Source organism: Falco peregrinus, chromosome 6 (assembly GCF_023634155.1).
Source record: "Falco peregrinus isolate bFalPer1 chromosome 6, bFalPer1.pri, whole genome shotgun sequence".
In the NCBI taxonomy this organism is placed as follows: Eukaryota; Metazoa; Chordata; class Aves; order Falconiformes; family Falconidae; genus Falco; species Falco peregrinus.
In genome coordinates, this window is record NC_073726.1 from 73,898,338 (window position 1) to 73,923,146 (window position 24,809).

Sequence of the window (24,809 nt, forward strand, 5' to 3'; positions counted from 1 at the left end):
TAAATGCTATTTGATGTGCTTATGTGGCAACGTACCTTATGTAAGTGTCATGCTCATGCTCAAAAGTTCGAAATAATTTATGCTCACATGAGTGCTGTGAGGTACATGCTGTCATTCCCCATTGTACAAGTTCATAACTGGGGCACAGAGAGACAGTGTGACTTTTCCCAAGATTGCAAGAAAGTCAGAAGCAGAGCAGGAATAAGTTAGAAGTTTTCTGCAGCAAACACAAACCATTCTTACTTTTGTATTGTTGTTTAAAAAAAGTATCTGTATACACATTAGTGTTGACTGAGTCTCTGTCAGGGCAGTATCAAATGCAAACATTTCTCTTATATGTAGTCAGTAGCTCTTATTTCATCTGATGGGATGACAAGATCTCGGTGAAAATGTTGGTACCACAGCCACGGTCTTTTTGCCTTGTCCACATATGAACAGAGCATAGGCAATTATTTGTATGAGCAAATCTTAACATCTAGGTATATTTTTGTTATTTTCACCTATGTTTTTGGAAACACAAGTACCTACTGCACAGACCCTTGAGAAGCCATGGAAACACATACATGTACATGTATATATACATATACATAAAACCATACATATTTTTTACTTATGTAAGATCTGTGTCTTTAGACAAGCATAAACGAATAGGAACTTTTATTTGTATTTTCAGTCAGCAGTTCTATAAAAGATAGTGCTGCTTAAAAGTGAACTTAGAAGCTGATTTTATAAATATTTTCAGATCTGATTTAGAGATTGAAATTAAGAACAAAGTACTGCAGTATGTAAGTAGAGACTTAAGAATTACTGATATCTTTTGTTCTCGAAGTGCAGTATTTAGGTTTTCTTTACTTCTTTGTATTTACCTGCAAAGAAACAAATTCACATTTTTCTTGTAACAATTGACCACTGAGCCCTAAGGCTCTATGTAAAATGGTAAAGGGAACTAAACCTCTTTATTCTTGTGTAACTCATTAGCTAACATCAGGCGATTAGAGCTAATGTTTCAATCTGAAACAATTCAAGCCCCTCATTAACGAGGCTAGATCTCCTTTGATCTAATTACTTAATGTCCCAGATACATGGGAAATTCAGAGATCAGCTCTGAGAAATCTCTGCAGACATGGTCACTACTAGAAACATGAGCTTACATATAGGCTCCAGCAATGTCGTTTAAAATGTTAACAAGCCTCATTTAGGCTGCCAGTAATGCTTGCTGAAATGTTCAGTGAAATCACGTTGATGACAGCTAGAGAATGAAGATGATGACTGTTTGCTCAGTATGATTTAATCTTCATTAGTATAGGCAAGTGGATTGCAAAATTCTGTAATTAAACATCCAGTGCACTGGTCAGATTCTGTTGTAAAGTTTGATAATTGCTGTTGTAGGGGAAACAGTACAGTGGGGTGTTGCTGTCACATGACGAGCTTTTGAGGCTGAGCTAATAGGATGGCCTTTTAAAATGTTCTCCATGTTTTCTGGTTTAGAGACAGGGGATACACCATCATGGAGGTTTCATCAAAAGAAAATTCTCAGTTTTTCTCTAACAACACAGTCCTGCCTGTTGACCGATCTTCATTCAAATCTGAATCTTCTGCATCCAAGGAAAAACAGTCATGTTGTGGAGGTATAAAGGTAGAGTATGAGGATTTGAATATTCCAGTAGGGACTTAGAAAACAGCTTTTTTTGGTGAGCTATCCCTTTTTCAGTTCTGATTGTGTCTTGCTGAGTCATTATGAAAACACTAAAAATATTTCTAAGTCACAAAAAAAGTCTGCTTTAGACCTGTATTTGCCTGACATTTGACAGTGTTTAAATAGAACATGTTGGCTGAGGCTTGCACATTACGAGATCTTCAAGTGTCATCCTGAAAGGTTGCTATATCCTCTTTACTGCAACTTCCTGAGGTTATGAACAGGGTATCGGCACGCGATACCACAGGCAGCTGTCAGTACAGACTGCTTTTTTAAGACTGTAGCCATGGTAGTCTTCTGGGCTCTGAAAAATAATATTTGTATTGTGGTCCTCATGTTTTGAGTGTTATATAAGGTATTATTATAATATTCCTGATTTGAGAGAGTTCTGCATGAGATGAATTTGAAACGAAACTGCTGAAATATCATCACTGTATCTGCATTTGTCTCACCCATGAGAAGTACTTCCTTGAGGCAATGGAAGCTCCCTGCTTCCTGCTTTAAGCCCTGTAATGTAACTGGACCCACCTGACAGTTAGGACCGCTGCACCTCAGGGGACCATTCCTCCCTGTTATGGGAAACTGGGGTACAGGAGGCAGCGTGATGCTTTGCCTGCTGTCTCCCTCTGCTTTCCAAGGCCAGGCTGTAAAATGCCGACACTCTCCTGTGTGAGATCTCAATAGATCACAATGGTGAGATGATTCAAGTTATATGGAAAATCAGTCTTTGGCCTTGCCCAGTTCTTTTTGTCTTGCACAGACTTTATTTCTGTGGTACGTGTGTGCTCTCTCTCTCTCATCTATTTTCAGGTACTAATCCAGCCCCCAATACAGTCAACGACCTCAGCTATAGTTGATCTGAAGCAAAGCAGTTAAGATATTTTAGGATTAATTGAGTCTGATGACTGCTATAAAAATACTTTGATTCCTAAATATTCTCCTTGATTTTTTCCTGATCCTGTAAAGGCTCGGAATTGGGTCCTGTTTTGAAATAGAAAATAGAAGATGAGTGATATTAATTTAATTAGTATCATAATAGTAATTCTATCATTGTTCCTCCATTTGCCGCAACAATAATCCGATTCACTCATTGAATAAACCTTCAGTCACAGATTAGCCAGTCAGGAATCAGCTTATTAGCTCCAAAAATAGAAAAGCAATATTTCAGCTCAGTTTCCTTCTGTTCAAAAAATTTGTCTTCTGGGAACCCAAACTGATATGATTATCCTATTCCAGTAGGAACTTATAAAACTCCTTTTTGTGGTGAACTATCCATTTTTCAGTTCTGACTATGTCTTGCTGAGTCAGTATGAAATTATAAAAGACATTTCTAAGTCACAAAAAGTCTGCTTCAGATCTGGATTTGCCTAATGTGTTACCAAAACTATATGCAGATTTCAAAGGTTGTTTTTGCCAATTATCAGCCTTTCCATATGTTAAAATTTCTTGTATTAACCAGAAAGATGTGGTGAAATATTTACTTACAGTCACTGACAAACCACAGAAGAATGCAGAATCATGTGCACCTTCCTGTCCCAGCTCTAAATTGGGAGCATTTTTCCACCATTGCACGCAATCTCCACCTCCCTTCTGGGAGAGCCGAAAACCCAGTAGAAAAACTTGTGCCAAGAAGAGACAGAATCGTTTTGAAGTTCTAATTTGACCTATATGATTTTCCTATGAAAAGCCATGTTTGCTTTCACATTGCTATTTAAAATCCAAGGGCATAAACACAGAGAAAAATGTAAAATATAATGGAAATATTTTTACTAGAGAGCTCTTTGAGAGCCCTCACTGCAGGAAAGAACAGCCAGATACTGCTTATTTACCCACAAGTGTTTCTGAAGGAGGAATAACCAGCTGGCTAAAGTGTGTTGAATGTGGCACAGACATACATTTTAACCATAACACAAGAATTTGCATTCAACAGTGATGGCAGTGTTATTACCAATGTGCCTTGTCAAATGAGATGATGTAAAGAGTATTGCATTGGAGGTGAGTAGATCACTTCAGAGCACTTGCTTACTGGAAGCATAATTTCTCAGAGAGCAGGCCTGAGGAGTAGGACAAGGCTCTAAACCTTTCGTTACATGAAACATTAGTGTGTCTTTTAATTTCTAGTCTGGGGGTCAGGAAAGTGTGTGTGTGTGGGGGGGGGGGGGGGGTGTTTAACACATTTTACAAAGATCATCCCTGTATTTTCAGTCAACACAACCTATATCTGAAAGTAGAAAGCAATGTTGTGGTTTCCATGACCAAATACATGGGGTGTGAGTATCCCTGGAGCTTGTAAACTTAGTAAGGCTGCATTGCATGAAGGCAAAATCAGGTGAGAGCTCTGCAAGAGCAAAACAGCTGGTGCTAAGGACCCTGCTCTCCCATTGTACATATTTCAAGGTAGGGAGTTACTTCAGACCCGCTCTAGTCTTGTCTCAGAGACTGAAGAGCCACTGGTTGTTGAAGTGAATGTAATGCCCTTCTGGAACACATCTTCCAGTTTAAAAGGGATTTGGTCTGCACATTTGCAGTATGTACCAAAGCACAATGAAGGGGGTGAGAGTTTAATTTCCAAAGTCTGCTCCTAATACAGGCTAACATACTAAATCAGATACAGTGGTAACTAAGAGAAAACAACTATCTCTGCGAAACAAAAGGATAAGAGAAGGTTGTCCCACAGAAAAATGCAGTGTGCACTCAAAAGAATATGTATGTATTAGAGCTTGCAAGAGGTCTGGGGCGGGGGGTGGGAAAGGACAAGCCTAGAAGAGAATTGCCTGGCAGGTCACTGTTTCAACTCATGAAGCCATGTAACAGGCGGCAGAGACTTCTCTCTCCTGGCCAACCCGGGCTTCAGTGGGAACAGTTTACCAGTACAGGACTCTAAAACCCAGCGAATTCCAAAAGTCTATGTTAAAAAATGCCCAGATAACCCACCTCTCCACCAAGCCACACTTAACATTTACTCTTTTTCTTATTTTGTAAGATACCCACTCCTTAGAGTGATTAGGAAGGTGATATATGTGTCTGTCCTTCAAAGCATCAGTAACTTTGGCATCTACATAAAATTAGCAATGGCTGCTAGCAAGCTCAGTTTATATGAGTATTGCTCATAAAAATTGGACAAATCTGCAATCTAGCATTTCATAAAAAGTAGGAGAGATATTGATGTGGTTTGGTTATTTGGGAAAAGAAAAGGTGGGAATATATATATTTTTTTAACAATAATCCATAAAGTAAAGCCTTCTGTACTGCCTGATTTTAATCACTGTCAATTTCTTTCACAGATATTTCTCGGTGCATTGTCTTTTGTTTATTTTGCTAAAGCACTGTCAGGAAGTTATCTAAAAAGTACTATCACGCAAATAGAAAGAAGATTTGATATCCCTTCCTCTTTGGTTGGCGTTATTGATGGCAGTTTTGAAATTGGTATGTGCTGTGGAAACCCACTTTTGTTTTCAGAAAAAAAGTGATACAATTTGTTGTAAAAAATGATTGTATGAATCTCCTTGAACCATTAAAACTGAGAAAGATTCACCTCGCAAAAATCAGCATGATGGTCAGTATGATTACATTGGATAGGATAGGGTTGCTAATACAAGAGATTAAACAGAATCCTAAATACGTCATAAGCTTAGTGTCTGGCTAATTAATAATAATAGAAATTTTGATTGTTGAATGAGAATTTATTCTACACAGATTTCCACTTTCTCTCTCCTTTTATCAGCAACCCATCTCCCCCATAAGTGTTTGCCCTTTGTGATTTATTAAGCAGCAAGAGTACAAACCTCTAACTGTATCCTACATTCATTGTTCAGTCCATCCCCTTCCCTCTTGCACTAAGGTTTCCAGCATGAAATTGTCTCTTATGATTTCAGATCACTGAATTTACCTCGTGGCTGCTCAGTAAACTGTGGTATTCATGGGAATGAAATCTTAGCCTAAACATATAAAGCTCTGGTTTATTCCCTCTTTTCTTATTCTCCTGGATATTTGTTCTCTTCAGCTGGCACAGTCCTCCTCCTCTTCTCCAGCTGCTTATCCAAAAGTTTATGGTTTTCCTATCATGGAAGGCATTGGGCTCCTCTAAGAATGCCTCAAAACAGGGAGAAACACCAATCCCACATAATCAACCCTCTACCCCTGAAATCGCTGCCTATATCACACACCAGGGATTGTTATTTTAGGGGATCTCTTATCAGCAAGCCATAAAACTCAGTTTTCCTTTTGTACTCTCAAAGGGAACCTCCTAATCATAATTGTTGTAAGCTACTTTGGAGCGAAGCTTCACAGGCCAAGAATAATTGGAGCAGGCTGCTTAATTATGTCAGTTGGAACATTCCTAATTGCAATGCCCCAGTTCTTCATGGGACGGTAAGTGTAAAGTGATTGGTATTTTCCAACTAGGCTATGCACGCTGAATGTTACCTCACTAAAATATTTAGGTATCGATTGTGAAGTTACCCACAGAAATAGGCATATGTGGATGTGGTTACTCAATTCAGTATTTTTTGTGAAAAGGCTTATTACTGTACAGCAAATAAATTAACATATATGCTATTCTCAGTGGTGATCAACTTATTGTTCTATTAGTCTGTGATTCTGAACAACCACATTTTGACACAATTTAAGAATTGCTGAAGCTTCAGTGATGAAGATTCATCTTAGGATAAACTTAGGAAGACAATCTGAGTATCAAACACAAGCTGGAGGATACACTCACTATCTGATAATCTTTTAGTACAGATTCATGTGTCATAGCAGAGCCAAGTGCCTGTTAAACTGAAATGCAGCACTGTGTATAAGCAGGGATTATAAACTGCAGTAAAAAACATTTCCATTTATCCCTTGTAAACCATCATTGGCAACACTGGATGCAGATGAAATTTGTCTTGAAGTGCTATGGGCCTATATCCCATGGTCATAACAGATTAGATTGCTATTTCTTGTAAGTTGGGACAGTAAAAGACAACTTTGGTTTATAAACAGATATAGGTATGAAAGATTCCCTTCTACCATCAATTCGACTGTTAGCATCTCTCCATGTCTGCAGGATAAAAGCCAAACTCCACTCTCAGCCTTGGAAAAATCTCAAGCAAAAATAAACGCAGGTGAGAATGTTATATGTTAAATATTGTGCTAAGGACAAAGGAATACATCAAACGCTCCCAAATTCTCATGCAATAGTTTATTAGAATGAAAAAAAAAATAAATGGGAAACAGATTAATCTTTCACACAGAATAGCCAGATCTACTGGTTGAGGGAAATCTATTAAAAATAAATATATAACTGCCACTGCCCACTGCCAAGAGTTTTTTTCAGGCTGCAGCCTTTCCTCCAGCCTTGCTGTCTCCTCCAGCAGCTTTCTGCAGGTTTATGGCTTGCAAAAACCCCAACCTCCCATGAGGACCTTGAAAAGTCATGGTCTTCCCTCTGGCGGGAAACATGCCTTTAGGTCTTCACTCCACTGGAAAGAACCAATTGTGTCTCCCAGCCTGCAGACCCCGCTTCTTTTTTCTCTGCCTGCCCACTGACCCTGTTTTGCACACCACAAAGCTGTGTCTTCTCTGGGTGCATTGAGCTCCTTGTGGGCAAAGTACCTTCTTCCCTGATGCCCGGCCATGAATAAGCTGTGGATGAGCAAATCAAGCCACCTATATGTCACAAAATGTATATAGTTGCAATCTCATACCTGTAGATTAGATGGGGCTGGTAGTGCTCACCATCATGAATGTGTCCCAAATCTTTCTGTTAGGAGATCGCAGATTTGGTTACAAGGAATTGAAAAACATTTCTAAAAGGGGATGTGATAACAAATTTATAAAACTGGCCAACTCCTAGTATGGTTGACTGAATCAGTTCATGCTAAACCTGTGTGCACCTCAAGCTGATTGGATTAAAATTGCCATCCCAACAGAAACATTTTTCATGGTTTTCATACTGTGACATTTTTCCCACATCAGAAGTGTTTTATAAGTCCTGTGCTTTCAGTGTCAAATGGTTATGAAAACAACATCATTCTTGTCTCTTCTGTGATGTACCCAGGATGTGAAAAAGAAGCAGGCTCTTCCATGTGGATCTATGTTTTACTGGGAAATCTTTTGCGTGGAATAGGTGAAACTCCTATCCAGCCTCTGGGAATTACATACATTGATGATTATGCCATGGAAGAGAATGCTGCCTTATACATTGGTAAAATAATATTTTTTTCCTAATGGATTTTTCCCCAGAGAAAACTGAGTCACTCTGAATAATGGAATGAGCATTACTGAATTAACTTGCCCTGATTGTTTTGTTTGCATAATTTCCAATATTAAAGTTTATTTAACAGTCATGTAAACTCAAGGGACCAAGTTCCTCTTTAATTATACCAGCACAGTTTCATTATCTTAATTTGAGGAAAGAATTTGACCTTAGGTTCCTGCTGTTACCCTAATCTTTCTAATTCTTCTGGATGTGGACTGCTGAGCCTCTGTGCACATTCAGTCCTCTGGAAAGTGATAAAAAACATGTACTCTTTTAAGCACTTAGAATTTTAGCAGGGGCTCAAAGCGTTCCCTTCAGAATCAGATAGAATTATAAACAATAGTGCTGAGGCTTTAAAACGTTGGTATCACTGGGTTTTTTGCTGTGTTCATTGTCTGAAGACTTCTGTACATTCACTTGAAATATAAGACTATATCACTTGTTATCCATCACATGTCATACTTTGCTGTTAGCTGCAGCAAGAACCAGTGCTCTTTTTAACTCAAAAGCATAACAGTCCCCTGTTTTCTATTGCAGGCTGCGTACAGACAGTTGCAATTATAGGGCCAATATTTGGCTTTCTTCTAGGATCCCTGTGTGCCAAACTTTATGTTGACATTGGCTTTGTAGATCTGGGTAAGTCAGAAAGCTCAGGTTTTAAAAATTCAGTCAGGCTTCAAAACGTCTATTTTAGGTGAAGAACGATCTAGTTATCTTCTAGGCATAAAGGGCTAGCGGGGTAGAGCGGGTATTTTATGAACTGAAAGGGATGACAGTAATGCAATGCCCCACGCAGAAAAGGCTAGCAAGAAGAATGGGTATGGAGGAAGTAGGAGGGCTGACCGTTCCTCAGTCCCAGAAGATCTGTGGCTGGTGCCCCCCAGGAGATGCCCTGGTGAGGAGGCTCTAGGGAGACAGCAGGCAGCAGGAGGAGGCAGGACCTGCCAAGAGCTACGTGTGTGTGTTTTGTAGTACACGATCATTGCCTGGAAAAGCAGTCTTGCAATGGGTACCAGGGCTCCTGATTCCCTTCCTCCTGAGGAAACACCTTCCACCCCATTTTTCCCTGGCACTTTCGTGCAGAACAGCCTGACTGGGAGCAAGCGCATGGTCACCTGGATTACCCCATGTCCTGGGCCTTGCAGCTTCTCTGGAGATGTGTGAGTGGCACGGTTGGGGACCCTGTGGTGTCAGGAGAAGGCTGCTGCTGGGTCACAGCAATCAGCAGGTCCTTATTGCCTCCCCACAATTGCTCCTGTAACACCCATAGAGACACACAGCACAGGTAAACCTGGTGAGATGAGGTGGGGGTGGACTCTTCCGGAGAAAGGCCCTGCAAAATCACCTTCCTTGTTATCAGCAAATATTCTTGAAAAGCATTTATTTGTTTCTCCTTTTTTTGACTTTCTCCAGACAGTGTAACAATAACTCACAAGGACGTGCAGTGGGTGGGAGCATGGTGGCTGGGTTACTTAATAGCAGGTGTGATTAGCATTCTGGCCAGCATCCCTTTCTGGTTCCTGCCAAAGCATCTTCCGAAACCAGAGAAGAGAAAAGACTCCAGTGCCTCTTCCGAGCAGTCAAAGTTCATCACTGAGGATAACAAGGACCAACACAAATCCTATCAGCAACAAGTGAAGATTGCTGAGATGGCAAAAGGCAAGTCACTAGAATTTCTTTCCTGAGTGTTGAGTCTTTCTATCACTACCTTTTTATACTTTAAAACTTTATACTTTCTGAAGGCATATTTTAATGGCTGCAGAATTACTATTTTCCCTCAGGCATTACTCTCCACCTAACTGGCATGCACAGAAAGGTTCTTTCATTGTTCTTTGGACCTGTTCTTGCATGCAGAATTTCTCCAGGTAAGATTTGTAAAATTATGCTAGTGGCCCAGCAAGTATCATGAAACTGTCAAAATTTTTCATTCACAAATAATGACTGCGCATTTTCCCTCAGAATTTAAATCTGTAACTTAGTATGTCCGTGCTCACTCTCAGCTGTGGTGAGCACTCCCTGCCCCCAAGTAAAGCTAAAAGATGCTGTGGCTGTTGAGGACACATAAAAAGCAAATCAGTCCTGGTTTATGATCAAAAGAAGATATATAAAGCAAGATATCTCTTCTGGGAAATTGATGCTTAGCATTTTGCTCCACTGTTCCCCCTTTCAAAACTAGGAGAGCTCTTAGAGACATCATGGAACTTCAAGGATTCCTTCTGAAATGTCCTGCAGTCCTTTTTGGAAGGTGCAAACATGTTGCAAAGCATTATTCACAGCAGTTATTCTCTCTCTGACCTGGTTGTCATTTCTGTTGTTTTGTCTTTCAGACTTCTTGCCATCACTGAAGAACCTCTTTGGGAATCCGGTTTACATTCTGTATTTGTGTGCAAGTATTATTCAGTTCAATTCTTTAATTGGCATGGTGACATATAAGCCAAAGTATATTGAACAACAGTATGGGCAAACATCTTCAAAAACTAATTTTGTTATAGGTAATGTTATATCTGCTTCTTGATATCTTAAAAATTGACATTTAAGGAGTGATGTATACATATATATAGGGAAAACTGGAATTTTTAGGATACATTTATTTCTTCTCCTTCCTTGTCTGGCTTTAAGTAGTAGCTTATAGAAGGTAAGTTATTTCATTTCTGCTTTAGAACTAGTTAGCTCTGAGTTTATCTATGCAAAGGCATACTGTGAAAGATTACATGATTTGATAACTTATTTCCCATTTTACTGGAAATTTGAAAAATAATGTATGTACAGCACAAAAGTATAATTGAAAAGAGAATTAATTTTAAAATACTTTACATAAATTTGTCATCAGACAGATCTGTTCCCTTGCTGGCTTCCCATTTATTTCAACGAAATGAAGATCAACTCAGTGAGTGCTAAAGGACTGACCATAAAGTAGCTGTGATATTGCCAGTGATTTCTTACTTTCTGAAGAGGTTGGTGTTAAATAAAAGGAAGTCAAAGTCATATCAGTGATCACACAATACATGCATTAAAAACCTAACATTATCTCAGTGTGAAGTTGGTGAAGGACAAATAGGTATTTCTGTCCTAACTTTACCTAAGAACCTTTTTCTGTTGTGAAGTTAGTCTCCCAAGCCCTTCCATATAGCATGAGGTAGAGAGAGATGCTGCTTCTGCCTTTGGGTACCAAGGTGGCCATTTCTGGAGATGTCTTCAAGGTTGTGAATGCTGCTGCCCAGTTGCTGAACCTACATGCAGGCTTGGGTTCAGTCCCTGAGATCCCAGGATTCAATAGCATTACACAGCAAAGAGGTTTACATCTATCCAATATAGAGGGAACTGCCTTGTTTCAGAGCAGCATTAGTTGCACAGCAACAGAGGTATATATATGCAGAAAAGCTGTATTGATCCATTGTGCTATGTTAATTCCTTAAAGATAGAAGCTGGAATTTCCTGGCACAAACCTCCTCAAAGCAAGGAGAAATCTTCAAGCATGGTCAATGGCCAGAGAAAGTCCAGAAAACAATCCCTACATTCAGTACAGTACTTCTCATTGTATTTACAGATTTTCTGGAGCTAAGCTTTCAGGTATGTGGAAACTGAGTGAGGATTAAGATCCATCTGATTTCACAAGGTATAGGGACTATATACAACAGAAAACGTGCAATGGCTTGGCTAGGGAAGGATCCTGGCTGAGTGGCTATCCCTGCAATAAGGTGGTTTTTCTTCCTCCTTTTCCTTCTTCTCCAAATACAACCTTGCTAGGAAAGCTGAGGGCTGACTAGAACTAACATTGTCTATTTCCCTTTCCCTACCTCTTTTTCTATTCCTACTTTAAAAAAAAACAAAAACAAAAACAAACCAAAACAAACAAAAAAACAAACAAAAGCTATCACAATCTCCCTGATAAATAGTAGAATTGTCAGAGCAATTTAAAGCACTTTATTAAAAAATCAGCTGGAAGTTGTAAGAAGGTATTTTTCAGTAGTCACAAGCCAAGGAATGCGTGAGAAAGTAAAATGGCTCCTACTGTGTCTGTATGATTTTCCTGATATATATACACACTTTGCCTGCCTCCCCCCCATGATGCCAGTGTCAAGCAGTGGAGTTACCTGTAAGGCCATGAGACAAAGGCATGAGCAGCAGGGTGCACAGGACTGGGCAGGCAGAGTGTGAGTACTCCCTGATGCATCGCACAGCTCCTGGTTCAAACGCTAGCCCCCTCTTCAAGCAAAAGAGAACAGGAAAACCTGTTACATAGCGACTCTTAACTTACATATGCTACATTTTGGATGCTGCTTCTAAATTCCCTGAAGTACAACTTTCATGTATGGGCAGAGTGAAAAATGCTGCCCCAGTGAAGCTTCCTGAATGTTGTTAGTAACGGAACTGGGCTCGTTACTCAGCTGGGATACTGACTCCTGCGTTTGCTAGATAGAATAAGGCTTTTCCTAACATCAGACATGCCTATTAGCATCTCTTCTAAGCACTGATTTTTTTTCCATGTGTACAGGTGGATCAAACACTGACTTGAGCCAGAAATTTAAGGGATCAGAGTGCAGGCAGATTAGACTTTAATGTTTTCAACGGTGTTCTACACCAGGTCATTTGAAATCATGCTATAATACCTCCAGTCCTCTGAACAAACCTCTGAACTTCATCTGCTATATGAATGCATGTATGTTTTGGCACTTGCTTGTGTTTGGTATGCTTGCTCTGCTCAGCATCACTCGGTGTCAGCATGAATTAAAAGCTGCAAATTGCATACACAGCCCTGTGTGAGGGGAGAATTTAGTGCACTGGAAGTGGCTGGTAAAGCTGGAAAATCATTTTCAGTAACAATGAAATCCTGCAAAGTGCACCTTGCTTGACTGTGTGGTATCATTCTCTATCTAGAGTGGTCTCTATCTACATCTTCTTTGTGTGTACTGAACAAGATCATTTTTGGTTGTCTTGTCCATGTCTGTCACTATGGGCACTGCTCTGAGCAAAGCTGTCCAGGAAAGGATCAATGGTCACCCAATTTTACGTTTCCTTCAGTGCTCTTCCTCTTGACGGCCTGAAGCCTAACACAAGAGAGCCCATTGAGTATACTTGTCTTTCTGCTGTTGCAACACTCATTTAAGGGAGTATTTCAACAACCACAACCAGAGAAATTCCCTAACTGTCCTGGGCACGGAGGCAATGACATACTACTGGCTTTCTCCCTCTCGGAGACTTTTCCAGGACATTATCGGTTTCATGGCTGAATCACAATAGAAAAAGCAGGTCTTGGTCCAAATTTCATAACACTATAGGTAAAACTGAACTGTCCTCTAGGAGTGAGCAGTTCAGCCTCCTCCCATCAGTGGAAAAGGGAAGGAGAGGACCTGCCCTGAAAGCCGGAGTGAGGCAGCCCCAGGGAGTGGCCCCTGTTGCTCCCACTGTGGCAGTACGTGTGAAGGGCACCGGGAAGGTCCATAGCAAAGCCCCAAACAGGGCAGTGGGACTGTGGCTGTCTTGGCTGCCCTGAGCAACACGATGCCCCAGGTAACTTCTCGCTGCCCAGAGCAGCTCTTGTGAGAAAGAACACTAAAAGTATTTGAATTAACATTACAATGATCCCTCCACTAACAAACTAACAGTGGAGAAAACCACCTAGCTTAAGAAATTGGAAAATCACTATCTAAACCAAAGAACGAGTAAAGGAACATTTCCGTGGAGGCAAGTTTTTAAAGCAGTCCCAGCACCTTTGTAGGAACAATCCAATTCTAGACAATTAAAATGCCCTGACTGAAGATCTTTCCTATTTTGTTGCTTTGTCTTACTGTTGCTGCTGGTTTGGGGACTGAGGAGGATAGTCCATTGAATTGGAGTTTTCGTTAGTACAGATTTTTCTGTTTGATTTCAGGTCTTATCAACATTCCTGCTGTGGCCTTTGGCATATTCTCTGGAGGACTGATGATGAAAAAATTCCGAATCAATGTTTTAGGGGCCGCAAAACTCTCCCTGGCATCATCTTTCTTTGGTTACCTTTTGCTCCTCTCATTATTTGCGATGGGCTGTGAGAACTCGGATGTGGCTGGACTGACCGTGTCGTACCACGGGTATGCTGGGAAGGGCACACCTCAGCATAAAGTGCTGTGGCAAACCAAACTCGTTCCTCATTTCATTCCACAAAGTATGTATTGTTGAAAAGAGAATGACTGACCTAAATATGCTTCCCAGAAATTTGATTCAAAGAGGTGGAAACCGCTTCATCTATTCCAGCAGGCATTATGTCAGAACCTTTTCATGATTGTTGCCTTCGGCCCAGAGGGGTTTATGCCACAAGTGCAGATTATTTTTTCTGATTACTTTTTAATTATTATTGCCATGGGACCCATCCTTTGAGCCTAGAGATTTCTGGATATGTGGGGAGCTCAGTAGCAGGGGTGAGATTCAATTAATTTTTCCTTGACTCTGTGTGCTGCTGAACGATCCATGGCATTTAATAGCCTCTGAACCCAAAACTTCAGTGTTCATGGATTAACCATGAGATAGCCATGATGTTAACTGTGAGGTACACCTGAGACTAGATGATACTACTCTGTAAATCTCACTTTTGGGGAGGAGTTTCCAGCACCAACTCCACAGCAGTTCCAGGACCTGCTCCGATGGTGACTTCAGCAGCAGCTAGCTGAAGTTGGCAGATAGCCATCGTACAATGTGTCAGACCTTCAGTCTGGATAAGCCCCATCCTTATCATTTCTTCACTAACTTCTTCAGCGACCCTTTCCCATGAGTAACTCACTCTCCTCTTTGCCACTGGAGTAATGAAACTTTTTTTCCTACTTTTGTTAAAACTGCACCAAACATCAGATAACTAAAATCTTAGAAAATATGAGAAAATGCATGAATAGAAATTGTTAGCTGTTTCTCTTAATAAAGTAGCTCACAGTAGGTAGTGTGATATTGTGAAAACCTTTTGATAACAGAGAAATAAAAATTTACACTGCTGCATGAATGTGAAGGGGCAACATCCTAATAGACTACAGACAGAAGGTCTGGCCAGGTGCTTCTGACAGAGCTCATAACCCATGATTTGATAATGATTTCTTCCACATTTGTTAGAAAATATATTGCAATTTCTCTTTTTTCCAGAACTAAGCAGATGACTGATCATGAGCAAGCCCTCTTTTCAGAGTGTAACTCGGGCTGCACATGTTCCAAGAATGACTGGGACCCCATCTGCGGGGAAAATGGAGTTACCTACATTTCTGCTTGTCTCGCTGGCTGCCAGGCATCCAATGGCAGTGGGAAAAACACTGTAAGACAATCTTTTGTTTCCATGTGTGATGTTGTAGGGGTTTTTTTATACAACCAGTTGTGTCAGACTAAGTGGATTAAAATTGAGTAAGGCACATCTTCTTCAGCCCTAAACTCCTAAGGATTTTTTAGCAATCTGCCACCCACATTTAAAATTTCTCAATTGCTGTTTCCAGCAGAAATCCCAAGCAGAGGATGTAGGAGGGTTGGGTTTTTTTTCGCTGTTAGTTACAAAAGCTGTTTAAAAAAACCCACTAAATACAGTCATCAACCATAGATACTTTCTTTATAAATTTCTCCTTCAATAAACAAGGCTTTTCCTTTTTAAAAATATTTTCCAGTTTGGATTTAAACTTTCAGCTACCTAGAAAACCATGATGTGCAATGCCTGAACATCCACTTCTCTGATGTTTACGTTATCATATACTTTTGTCTGCTGTCTTCCAGGTATTTTTTAACTGCAGTTGTGTGGGAACCTTGGAATCTCCTTCACAAAGCTCCTCAGCTGTGGTGGGACCATGTCAAAAAGGAAATGACTGTCCAAAAATGTTTCTGTATTTTCTAGTAATATCGGTAATCACTTCATATACTTTATCTGTAGGTGGCACACCCGGATACATACTGCTTCTAAGGTAAGAAATCATTTCTGCTAGCATTGACAAATATTTTCAAGGTGTTTTGACATGTGTAACTGGGTCTTCCCCCCCTTCCCCACCCAGTATTTTGAAATATTTTCATCTGTGCAAGGTGGCTTTTGAAGTATTATTTTTTACTATTGAATGGCATCCTCATAATCTGACAATGAGTTTTCTACCATCGAAGCAGCAATGCACTTATGATTATCTCTACCAGCGGTACCTTTCTAGTTTTAAACATGATACAGGAGGCCTGGTTGGCATTTATACCAAATTCCACTTTCCTTAATGTCTTTTACATTACCGGAATGGTGTTAAATGGCCTCCATACAAATGGAAATTAGTTCTGCATGTGCCAATGCGCGCATGTGAATGCTTATAGGTAGACAGTTTTCTTCACTTCCTAGGATTCCAACACACAGCTGTGCAGAGATAATCTAACCCAAACCCTCTATATACACGCACGTAACTCTTCTCTGGTCCATTTTATGATTTCATATAATTGCTCTGTCCCAGATTTCTCTCCTGAAAACAAAGGTAGATTTAGCATGAGATATGTGTGGGGGTTCTGTCATAATAACCATGGCTTTATTAAATGCTTGTCCCAAGGGATTGCTCCAATACGTATTTAACTGCTGGAACTATTTGTCCATCACCAAGTGTAAGTTTTTAAGCTAATATTATAAAGTGCAAAAGGAATATAATACTTCCAGTGATTAATCTGGATGTTTGTCAGCTTCTTGCAATTTTTGGATTCTAAGTGCTGCTCTGCTCTGTTTTGGAAAGCTTTCTTCCTCAGTTCCTCTTTCCAAATTATTTCCAGATGGGTACATTCTACTTCTCAAACAAAACAATGGTAAATACAGTTTAACTAATCTTTATTATTGTGGTGTTTTCTTACCCCCAAATTCTCTTTGGTTTTGAATCAAATTTTCTGGAGCAGGCCCTGTCTCATCGCCAGTGTCTTTATATCACGTGGAAAAAGCCAGTGCTAGAACTGGCTGAATATAGACTATATGGAAAAAACCCAAACAAAGAAATGTAACTTCAGCTACGGTTCCAGCACAGTCCTTGAACCAGAATTAGTATTCACAGAGATAATTTAGAAACGGTTGAGGTGAGGATCCTTCTCCACTGTCCTCCACAAACACTGCCAGTGAGGTATATGCCTTAAACCATATAAGCTGCATAGCTTTCCCTACCCACCTTATAGGGTTACCACTGAGTACTGCAAAACCACATGGTGTCTCTCCCCTCTCCCCTCAAAAGGAGTCACTTCAAGAAAACTCATATTAAAATCCATTCCAAACAATTTTTGCTGAAGCTTTTGCATTACTGAAACTGCCCATGCACCAAGAGGAGGATGATTCACAAGCTGAGAGCCTGCAGCCAAGCCTTCAGGGTTTCCAGCAGATTGCCTTCTGTGGTCACTTCTGACCCAGGGAGATTTTTTGTTGTATAAATATGGGCATAGGGCTATGTAGGGATGCAGTTTCCTTCCCCTTTCCCTCCACATGATGTCCCCCTTCTATCCATAAAACGTAGAGTAGAAAATGTTCAGCTATGGTACCACACAGGGCCTCGAAACCACCATTGCCATACTCAACCTCCTGCTCCCTGGCTTGTCTCCGCTGCAGAAGAATCTGGGAGGAGACGTTCATCACTGAACACTGTGAGCTTAAATCACACTGAGCTGCCTGCACTCCTCAGCCCCAAGAACTTGCTCTCAGGGGACTTAATGCTTAGTGGATTTATTTTGGAAAGCTTAGAGAGGTTTTCAATAACGATACTAAAACATTTTGTTACATGAAATCAGCAAAACAGCTTTATTGGTTCTGCTCCAGAGCTTTTATTTCTGTGGAAAATCATTTTACTCTGAGAGCCATTTAACTGAAACTGAGAAGTTATGTGTTTTTCTGCTGGATTGAAGGCAGCTGAATCTGATGTGCGGCAAAATTAAAACCATATCAATCTTTTTTTCTTTTTTTTTCTCTGCAAATTACCTGTGGGCACAATTCCATTTTGAGCTCACGCTTGCTTTTCTGAAATCCATCACTGACTAACTTTCCTTGAACACCTCTGTGAAACGAAAGTGTGCTTCTGTTCCCAGAAAGAAATTACATGCTTTTTGAAAATGAATAATCCCAAGGTCAAATTGCAGACTTCATTAAGTATTTTTTCCAATTACTTGTTTTTAAAATTATTCACTATTCAGTCAGGTCTGATGAGATTCCAGCACTTAAACAAGCTGATGTTTTCAGATGAGCAGATATTGTTGCACCTGCCGTGGAGCACAAATACAGTTAAATCTCTAAAAGCCTGTAAGATTTACTTAATTTGTAAAAATGTAAAAGTGTAAAAATGTAAAAGTGACATTTACTTCAAGTGTTTACACAACAGCTACTGACCATGTCATTTGCTGAAATGTCTTTTTAGTGGTATTAGACTAATTACAATTCCCAAGAAACTTGGGAAAGCCTTGAAGTTTTGGAGAAAAAAATCCTGCAATTCAGATAACTGTTGTTCAAGCACAAGCTATTAATAGCAGGTGATTAGGCAGGGAAAAGGAAGTCTCAGATCTCCCTGAGAGGTCTGGCTCTCACTCAGCATCTCAAACTCGTGTTTCCGTGCAAAGACAATACAAATGTTCAAACACGGGCCCGGGGGTTCTGTCTGAAAGAGAAGATTAATTTTTTTGCAGGACACAAATCCTATGGAACACACAATAAATGTTCAGTTATTGGTTCTGTTTTGCACTTCCTGCTTTCTATGTCCCCACATTCGGTTAAAAGGACTTCTAGGCTGAGGCTTGCTTGTGTAGCATGTATCTGATAGGAGGACAAAACTCTGTTCTTCCAGCTCAAAATCATACTGCATTCATGCCTGCATAGATGGCAGCGGCTGTATAAGCCACAATATAACATATCATATGATGATAATCCATGATCAGGGCATTAGAGAGTGAAGTGCTCAGACTGCAAAATGAGATGCACAGAACCATTTTTTGACCATGGTACTTTGGTGTTGTTTTCTACTCATGTCCTTCTGGTCCTTTTCCATTTTCACTAAATTATAGGAAGATGACCTGAACATAATTTACAACATGGGTTCTTAATGCTGTTCTGGCAGCTGCATTGGGAAATAATAAAATATCACTGGTGCAGAACAAAAGAGCTTGTTCTGCAATGTTTTTATTATTTTTGAAAAGGTATTCCTGATTACTTTAATTTCTTCAGTAGCTGAGTCCATCCTTGTTCAGAGTACATAGACTGGACCTCTGAAGTGCTGTGCTTATCCATAGCAACAACTGAGTTTCAGCCCTTTCTTTTGTCTTTTTATATTAAATAGAATGACTGCAACAGCAGGGAGTTTTATCAATTACCATAACGATACACATGTGTTACTCGCCTCACATATCAAGCATGCCCCAGTTTAGTCATGTGACTAGGGCTACTCACATGCTAAAAGTAAAGCATGCACTCAGGATCTTGCTGGATTAGGTATTGTAATAGGCAGTCTGATACATGCTGGGTGAAACAGCACACTTGAGCTGCTGGTGAGGTTAGCAACAGGTGAGTCCTACTAATCTTAGTGGCTCCATATACACACTGCTGCTAGCATGCATGTGAAAGGCAGCTGTTCTCCTGTCCACCACTTCCAACCATCCTAGAAGAGCCAGGACAATGACCCAAGGTTGGAGCAGGGCTAATCTAGAGCCAGAAGGACTGATGTCTATGATGCAAGCTCAGAAAAGTACAAATGCAAATGGTCCATCCGTTCTGTCAGAGAATGACTCAGAGTGTTTACCTTTACAGGAGGTGTGATCCTGATCCTAGATACAGTGCAATGAAGATTGAGTGCCTAATGCTTTGTACTAGTCTAGGTCATGATCTACAATTTCAGAGTGTTTAACTGAATAAGACTATCCAATGATGCATGATTTCACAACCAATTTTCTTGTCTGCGTTAGTAACTCCTAAGTGCTGGTATTACCTGAAAATGTACCACCTTTTTAAAATGTGATATTGAATATAGATTTTCAGAATTTGTAGATACTGTTCTGATTTTATTGCATTACTTTCATATTTCTATAATTATGTTAAAGTCAGTGTCAGTAAAGAGGAAAACCACATTTCTTTCCATCTTCTTGCTTTCTATTTGTGTTCAAATTATCCATAGTAAATTCTTTATTTGTATTTAATACCTTTTTTCTTTTTTTTTTTTTTTTTAGATGCATTAAACCACACTTGAAATCATTTGCACTTGGTATCTATACCCTGGCAATAAGAGTACTTGGTAAGTCCATTTGTACTCTTTGGTCCATTTTAATGTACTACTCACTAATCGTTTACCCTAGAATTAAACTTTGATTGCTGGAAAAAACAATGTCTAACTGACAAATTAATGTTAATGGATTTAAAAAAAACCAAACAAACAAAACCCAAAAAACACCTAGGAAAAGGTTGGAGAAAGGAAGCAGCTTTGTATTTTGTAACTTATATAACTGCCTTAGGTATAAGCCAACATCCATAGAGGTAACAAGTGATCCTTTGGACTATGAAGCTAACATAAAAATTACTTGTCTCTCCTTATTCAACAACAAGCATAATAGAACAGCTATGGCTTAGAATTTGTGATAATTTTTCAGGCATCTTTAACTCCCTAGAGACTAATGGATTCTAAGTACAGGTGTGCCTGTGGGCAGGGTTCGCTGCAGCCTTGAGGTAGAGCCACCTGTAAATTTTCTCTAAAATCAAGGGTACCATGAAATGCCAATGAACTGGAAACTAAAATCCTCCAGGTCTTCATCAACAAAGGTAATAATTAGCAAGAAGCAAGTCACTTTTTAAATAAAGCAGACTTAGATGAGCTGGATGAGACAGATGTAATGACATCAGGGCAAAGTGTTGGCTGGTTTCTCACATTTCGGCAAGCCAGGATTTTCCCTCCAGGCTTACTTAATTCTCCAGAAACCATAGGTGGCTCCCTAGGTTGCACAGTCCACAATGTCCCCATTAGCACCTGAGGAAAGCCTTTTCCTCTCCACCATCCACAAGCACTGCAGTAGGTTTGTCCCTGCCACAGGAAGATCTCAGGATACTTGCAGGCTACTTGTAGACCCACTGCAGGTTCCCAGCCCTGCTGTCTCTCTCCCTTCTCATGCCTCTCTCAGAACACCACACAGAACACTCATCACCCCCAAGCTGAACAGGCTCCATCACTCCCTCTCAAGAAAGAAGAAGTATCTCCTTTTTTTTTTTTCTTTCCCAGAGGAGTCCTGCAGGGCAAGGAAACCAAGCCATGGCCAGCACTCCTGCTGACTTCCACAGGCTTTTTGATGTTCAGCTGTGTTTCTTCCCCACCCTGATTCCCCACAGGGAGGAAAGGGCGGTGTGTGCCTGGGCAACACAAGACACAACTTCTCAAACCAGCAAACAGTGTGGAAGTGTCATTGCTGTTCGAATGTATTATTTAATGTTCCACATGAACGTGTCTCTAGATCGGAACTGATCACCCGGGAAAGTAACCTTCTTGCCTCTATTTATTTGTTACATACAACAAGCGGGAATTCCAGCCCCAGTGTATTTTGGAGTGGCCATAGACACCACTTGCCTGAAATGGGGAAACAAAAGATGCGGGGGAAGAGGAGCATGCAGACTCTACAACTCCAGTGCACTCAGGTAACTGCTTTTCTCCATTCATTGTTTAACTTGTGTTCTTTAAGTACGTCTAAGCTGGCGCTGGCAGAAAAACTTCTGTCAGAGCATTTTAGTGAAAAATCTAAAAATGAAAGAGTCTGACTAGCAATATTAACAATAATGCTCAGGTTTTGGCATTCTCTTTTGGTTTATTTTCTTTTTTTTTTAGGGGGTCATCTTATTTCAGTATCAGCTTGAAATATTTAAATCACTTTATTTTCTGCCCCCAAAAATGTTCAGTTAAAACCTTGATTTTGTACTAAAGCTTCCGTCAATTTTTAGCAACTCTGCTGTGAGAGTGTGTGTCTGTAAGTAAGTAAAAGAGGTGTTTAAGCTCATCGTTGCTCCACGTTGGAGCTAGACCACAAAAAGGAAGGGTGCCAAAAAGCACAAGCACACTTGGCTTATCTAGAGGCTTAAGCACAGTGTTGTCTTTATCAGTCTCTTGCTAAAGGAGAATAACTGCCTGAACTGCATTCATGAAAGGCATTACCAGAAATGGAGAATGGAATAACAATGGTAAAAGGAAAATGAGAGAACAGGCTGCCCTTTCCCCCACCCCCAGGGAAAAACATGAGGGGAAGGTATATCTTGTTTTGAAAATTTAAAGAAAAGAACAAAAGCTTCTTAGTAATAAAACATAACAATGATATTGTTGCTACTGTTGTTGTTACTGCCATTATGCCTGTAAAGCAAAAATACGATCAAATGGTCTTGGTATCACTGTACTGTTTATGAGGCAACCAAAAAATAAATTAATTGCCCTAGAAATATTAGTGTTATTCTCACTGAAGCACATTGGGGTGGAGAAGGATAGTCAATGCCTGAGATGCTTTCTTGGCCACAGACCACACAATAGCTGACCTGGGTGAGCTAGCAGACTCTCATCTCCAGGGTTATCATCTTGCTTGAAAGGCTTTCTTACTCAGCCTTAGTTCATAAAAATATGAATGTGTCCTTGATGCCTTCTAGTTGTACATTGCCTTTGAAATAGGCTCTCATCAAAAATTTCTCTCTCAGGTATGTGTACCTGGGGCTGACTTTGGTGTTGGGCACGGTGTCCATTTTCTTCAGTGTTGCTGTCCTTTGGGTTCTCCGGAAAAGGTCTTCTCCACAAGATGAAACCCTCTCAGCCAACGGGGAGAGAGGCACCTGTGGGACAAAGAGCAGGAAAGATAATTTTGTTAATAGTGACTGTTTAATTCAGACAACTTACTGGCCAGAAAAGGAGACTAGACTTTAGGAAGACTGAGATCTCCACTGTGACTTCACCCAGTGAGTGGTGTTCCAGGCAAAAATTCATCATCAGTGAAGCGGTATATTAGCATCCACCCTGAAAATATTCACCTTCATGTAATTTTCACTATAAACACCAAAAGCAAAGACAACAATTTTAGTACATGTACAGCTCTGAAAACACTGCTCACCATTTGTCCTGCCCAGCCAGTAACTCTCAACTGAGGGGGTTTGTTACGGCTGGGGAAGTGCAGTGTCCTCCCTCACTGAGAAGCTGGTTTTACGGCTGCCCCTCAGCTCCACCGCTCCTCAAGAAGCTGCAACAGCCACTGCTGCCCCTCTGCTTCCTTCTGCATGTGAGGGGTAGTGGGGAGGCTGCAAAGCAGCTTGCTCTGCCACGGCACGAGCTCAAGAGGAACTGGTGCACCAAACCAGCCTTGGCAGCCTGGAAGGGGCAGGTGCTGCACATAGCTCGCCCTGGCAGGCAGTGGGGTGCAGGGCAAGAGGAAGGTGGTTTGCTGGCGGGAGAAATCAGCTGCGGGCTCTGGGCATCTCATGAATTAAACCCCATAATGCTTAGGACATTGAATGTTGTGGTTAGGGATTCTTTTTCAAGTAGCTCTGTTACAGCACAATAACAGCAATAAAAGTTGTCATTGCAGTCAAAGAGATCACAAGAGTATCATCCAAAGGAAACTGAAATACAAATAGAGCTTTTTTAGGTTTCCAACAGTTTCTTGCTACTTGCTAGTACTCAGTGTACTGAATAATTCCATACATTCCATTTTATGCAATGTAATAACACCATGATACATGATACATATGATTTATTTTTTAAAAAGCTATGACAAGACAGCTTGGGAACAATAAAATTAATTCAAAGATTAGGTGATATGAGGCTTTTCCTTTCAATTTATTGTATTTGCTAGCTGAAACTAAGATGTGTGTCATAATATCCCTTTATATATTTTTTTCAGTTTGACAATATTTGGTATGAAATAAATTTGGGGTGGGGAGTACAGTGGAGAGCTGTTTAACATGGAGCAAAATCTCAAGAATGCTTGAACTGAAAAAGATAGTGACAGCACGACTACAAATTATGTCCTTTAAAGCAACTAGAAATTTAGAACACATGATGAAAGGTAGGCTTCACCCTTCATAATAATTTTGGCAAAAAAAAAAATTGTATCATATCACTTGTATCTCAGCAGTGACTGTGGGTACCCTGCTGCCAAGCTGGGCTTGCAGGCCAGAGGCAGATGTGAAGCCTCTCCTGCGGGATGCATGAGGAGGGGCAGATGTATAAGAATTGGGTTTACTGAGCTTTCAATGGTAAATGTTTAGAGTGTGTCATTAAGGAACTACCTAATCCATTCAATAAGAACATCAAGAAGAAGGATGTTGCTTAAGCACCAAATATCTGCAGAAGGTAAGGATTTAAAGCCATCACTTCAGAAAATGCAGCTGTCAGATGAAGGACTAATGTCACCCACCATTTGCCATGTGGGTGAGTGTTTAGACAGCAGCCTGGGCTACCTGGTCCCCTGTCCCAGCTCTTTGTCCTCCCAGGTGTGTCAGAGGCTACAGGCAATGGGGTGTTGGAGAGCTGTGGCTGTCAACGTTGCCTTGTACAACTGGATACTGAACTAAACAAAATAATCAGGAAGTTTGTGAATATGGGAATAACTGGAGCATTATTATTCGGGTGAATCACAAAGATTGGCATTCCAGTCTCAGGACTCAGTCATACTACATCATCATAAAAACAGAAAAAATGCCAAACCACATCAGCATCCAAGAGTAAGAGAGGTGCTTGGAGCATTCCTTAGACTCCTTGGGAGGGCACTTTTCATAGCAATGAGCTGTCAGATCCCGTGAGAGAAAGGGGCAACCCAACTTAAGTACAGACTAGGAAAAAAAGGAGTAATATCTGCATATTACTCAGTGCTTGATGTTGTATGTGTGTCCAATAAACGGGGATGATTCCTAATTTGCAGATCAGTCCCAGCAGGGTTTCTGGCAGGGACACT

At 40.4% G+C, this 24,809-nt stretch overlaps 1 protein-coding gene across 1 annotated transcript; it reads left to right on the top strand.

Moving 5' to 3' along the window:
* The first annotated feature begins 1,431 nt into the window (after nucleotides 1–1,431).
* Nucleotides 1,432–23,967, top strand: SLCO1C1 (solute carrier organic anion transporter family member 1C1). The gene is made up of 14 exons (XM_055809206.1): nucleotides 1,432–1,636; nucleotides 4,981–5,122; nucleotides 5,935–6,067; nucleotides 6,683–6,804; nucleotides 7,740–7,886; nucleotides 8,478–8,576; nucleotides 9,354–9,599; nucleotides 10,268–10,432; nucleotides 13,813–14,008; nucleotides 15,045–15,210; nucleotides 15,657–15,841; nucleotides 20,076–20,140; nucleotides 21,408–21,525; nucleotides 22,564–23,967. Exons 1-14 carry the CDS (start codon nucleotides 1,508–1,510, stop codon nucleotides 22,784–22,786), a joined length of 2,136 nt encoding a protein of 711 aa, XP_055665181.1. The 5' UTR covers nucleotides 1,432–1,507; the 3' UTR covers nucleotides 22,787–23,967.
* Nucleotides 23,968–24,809: the final 842 nt, after the last annotated feature.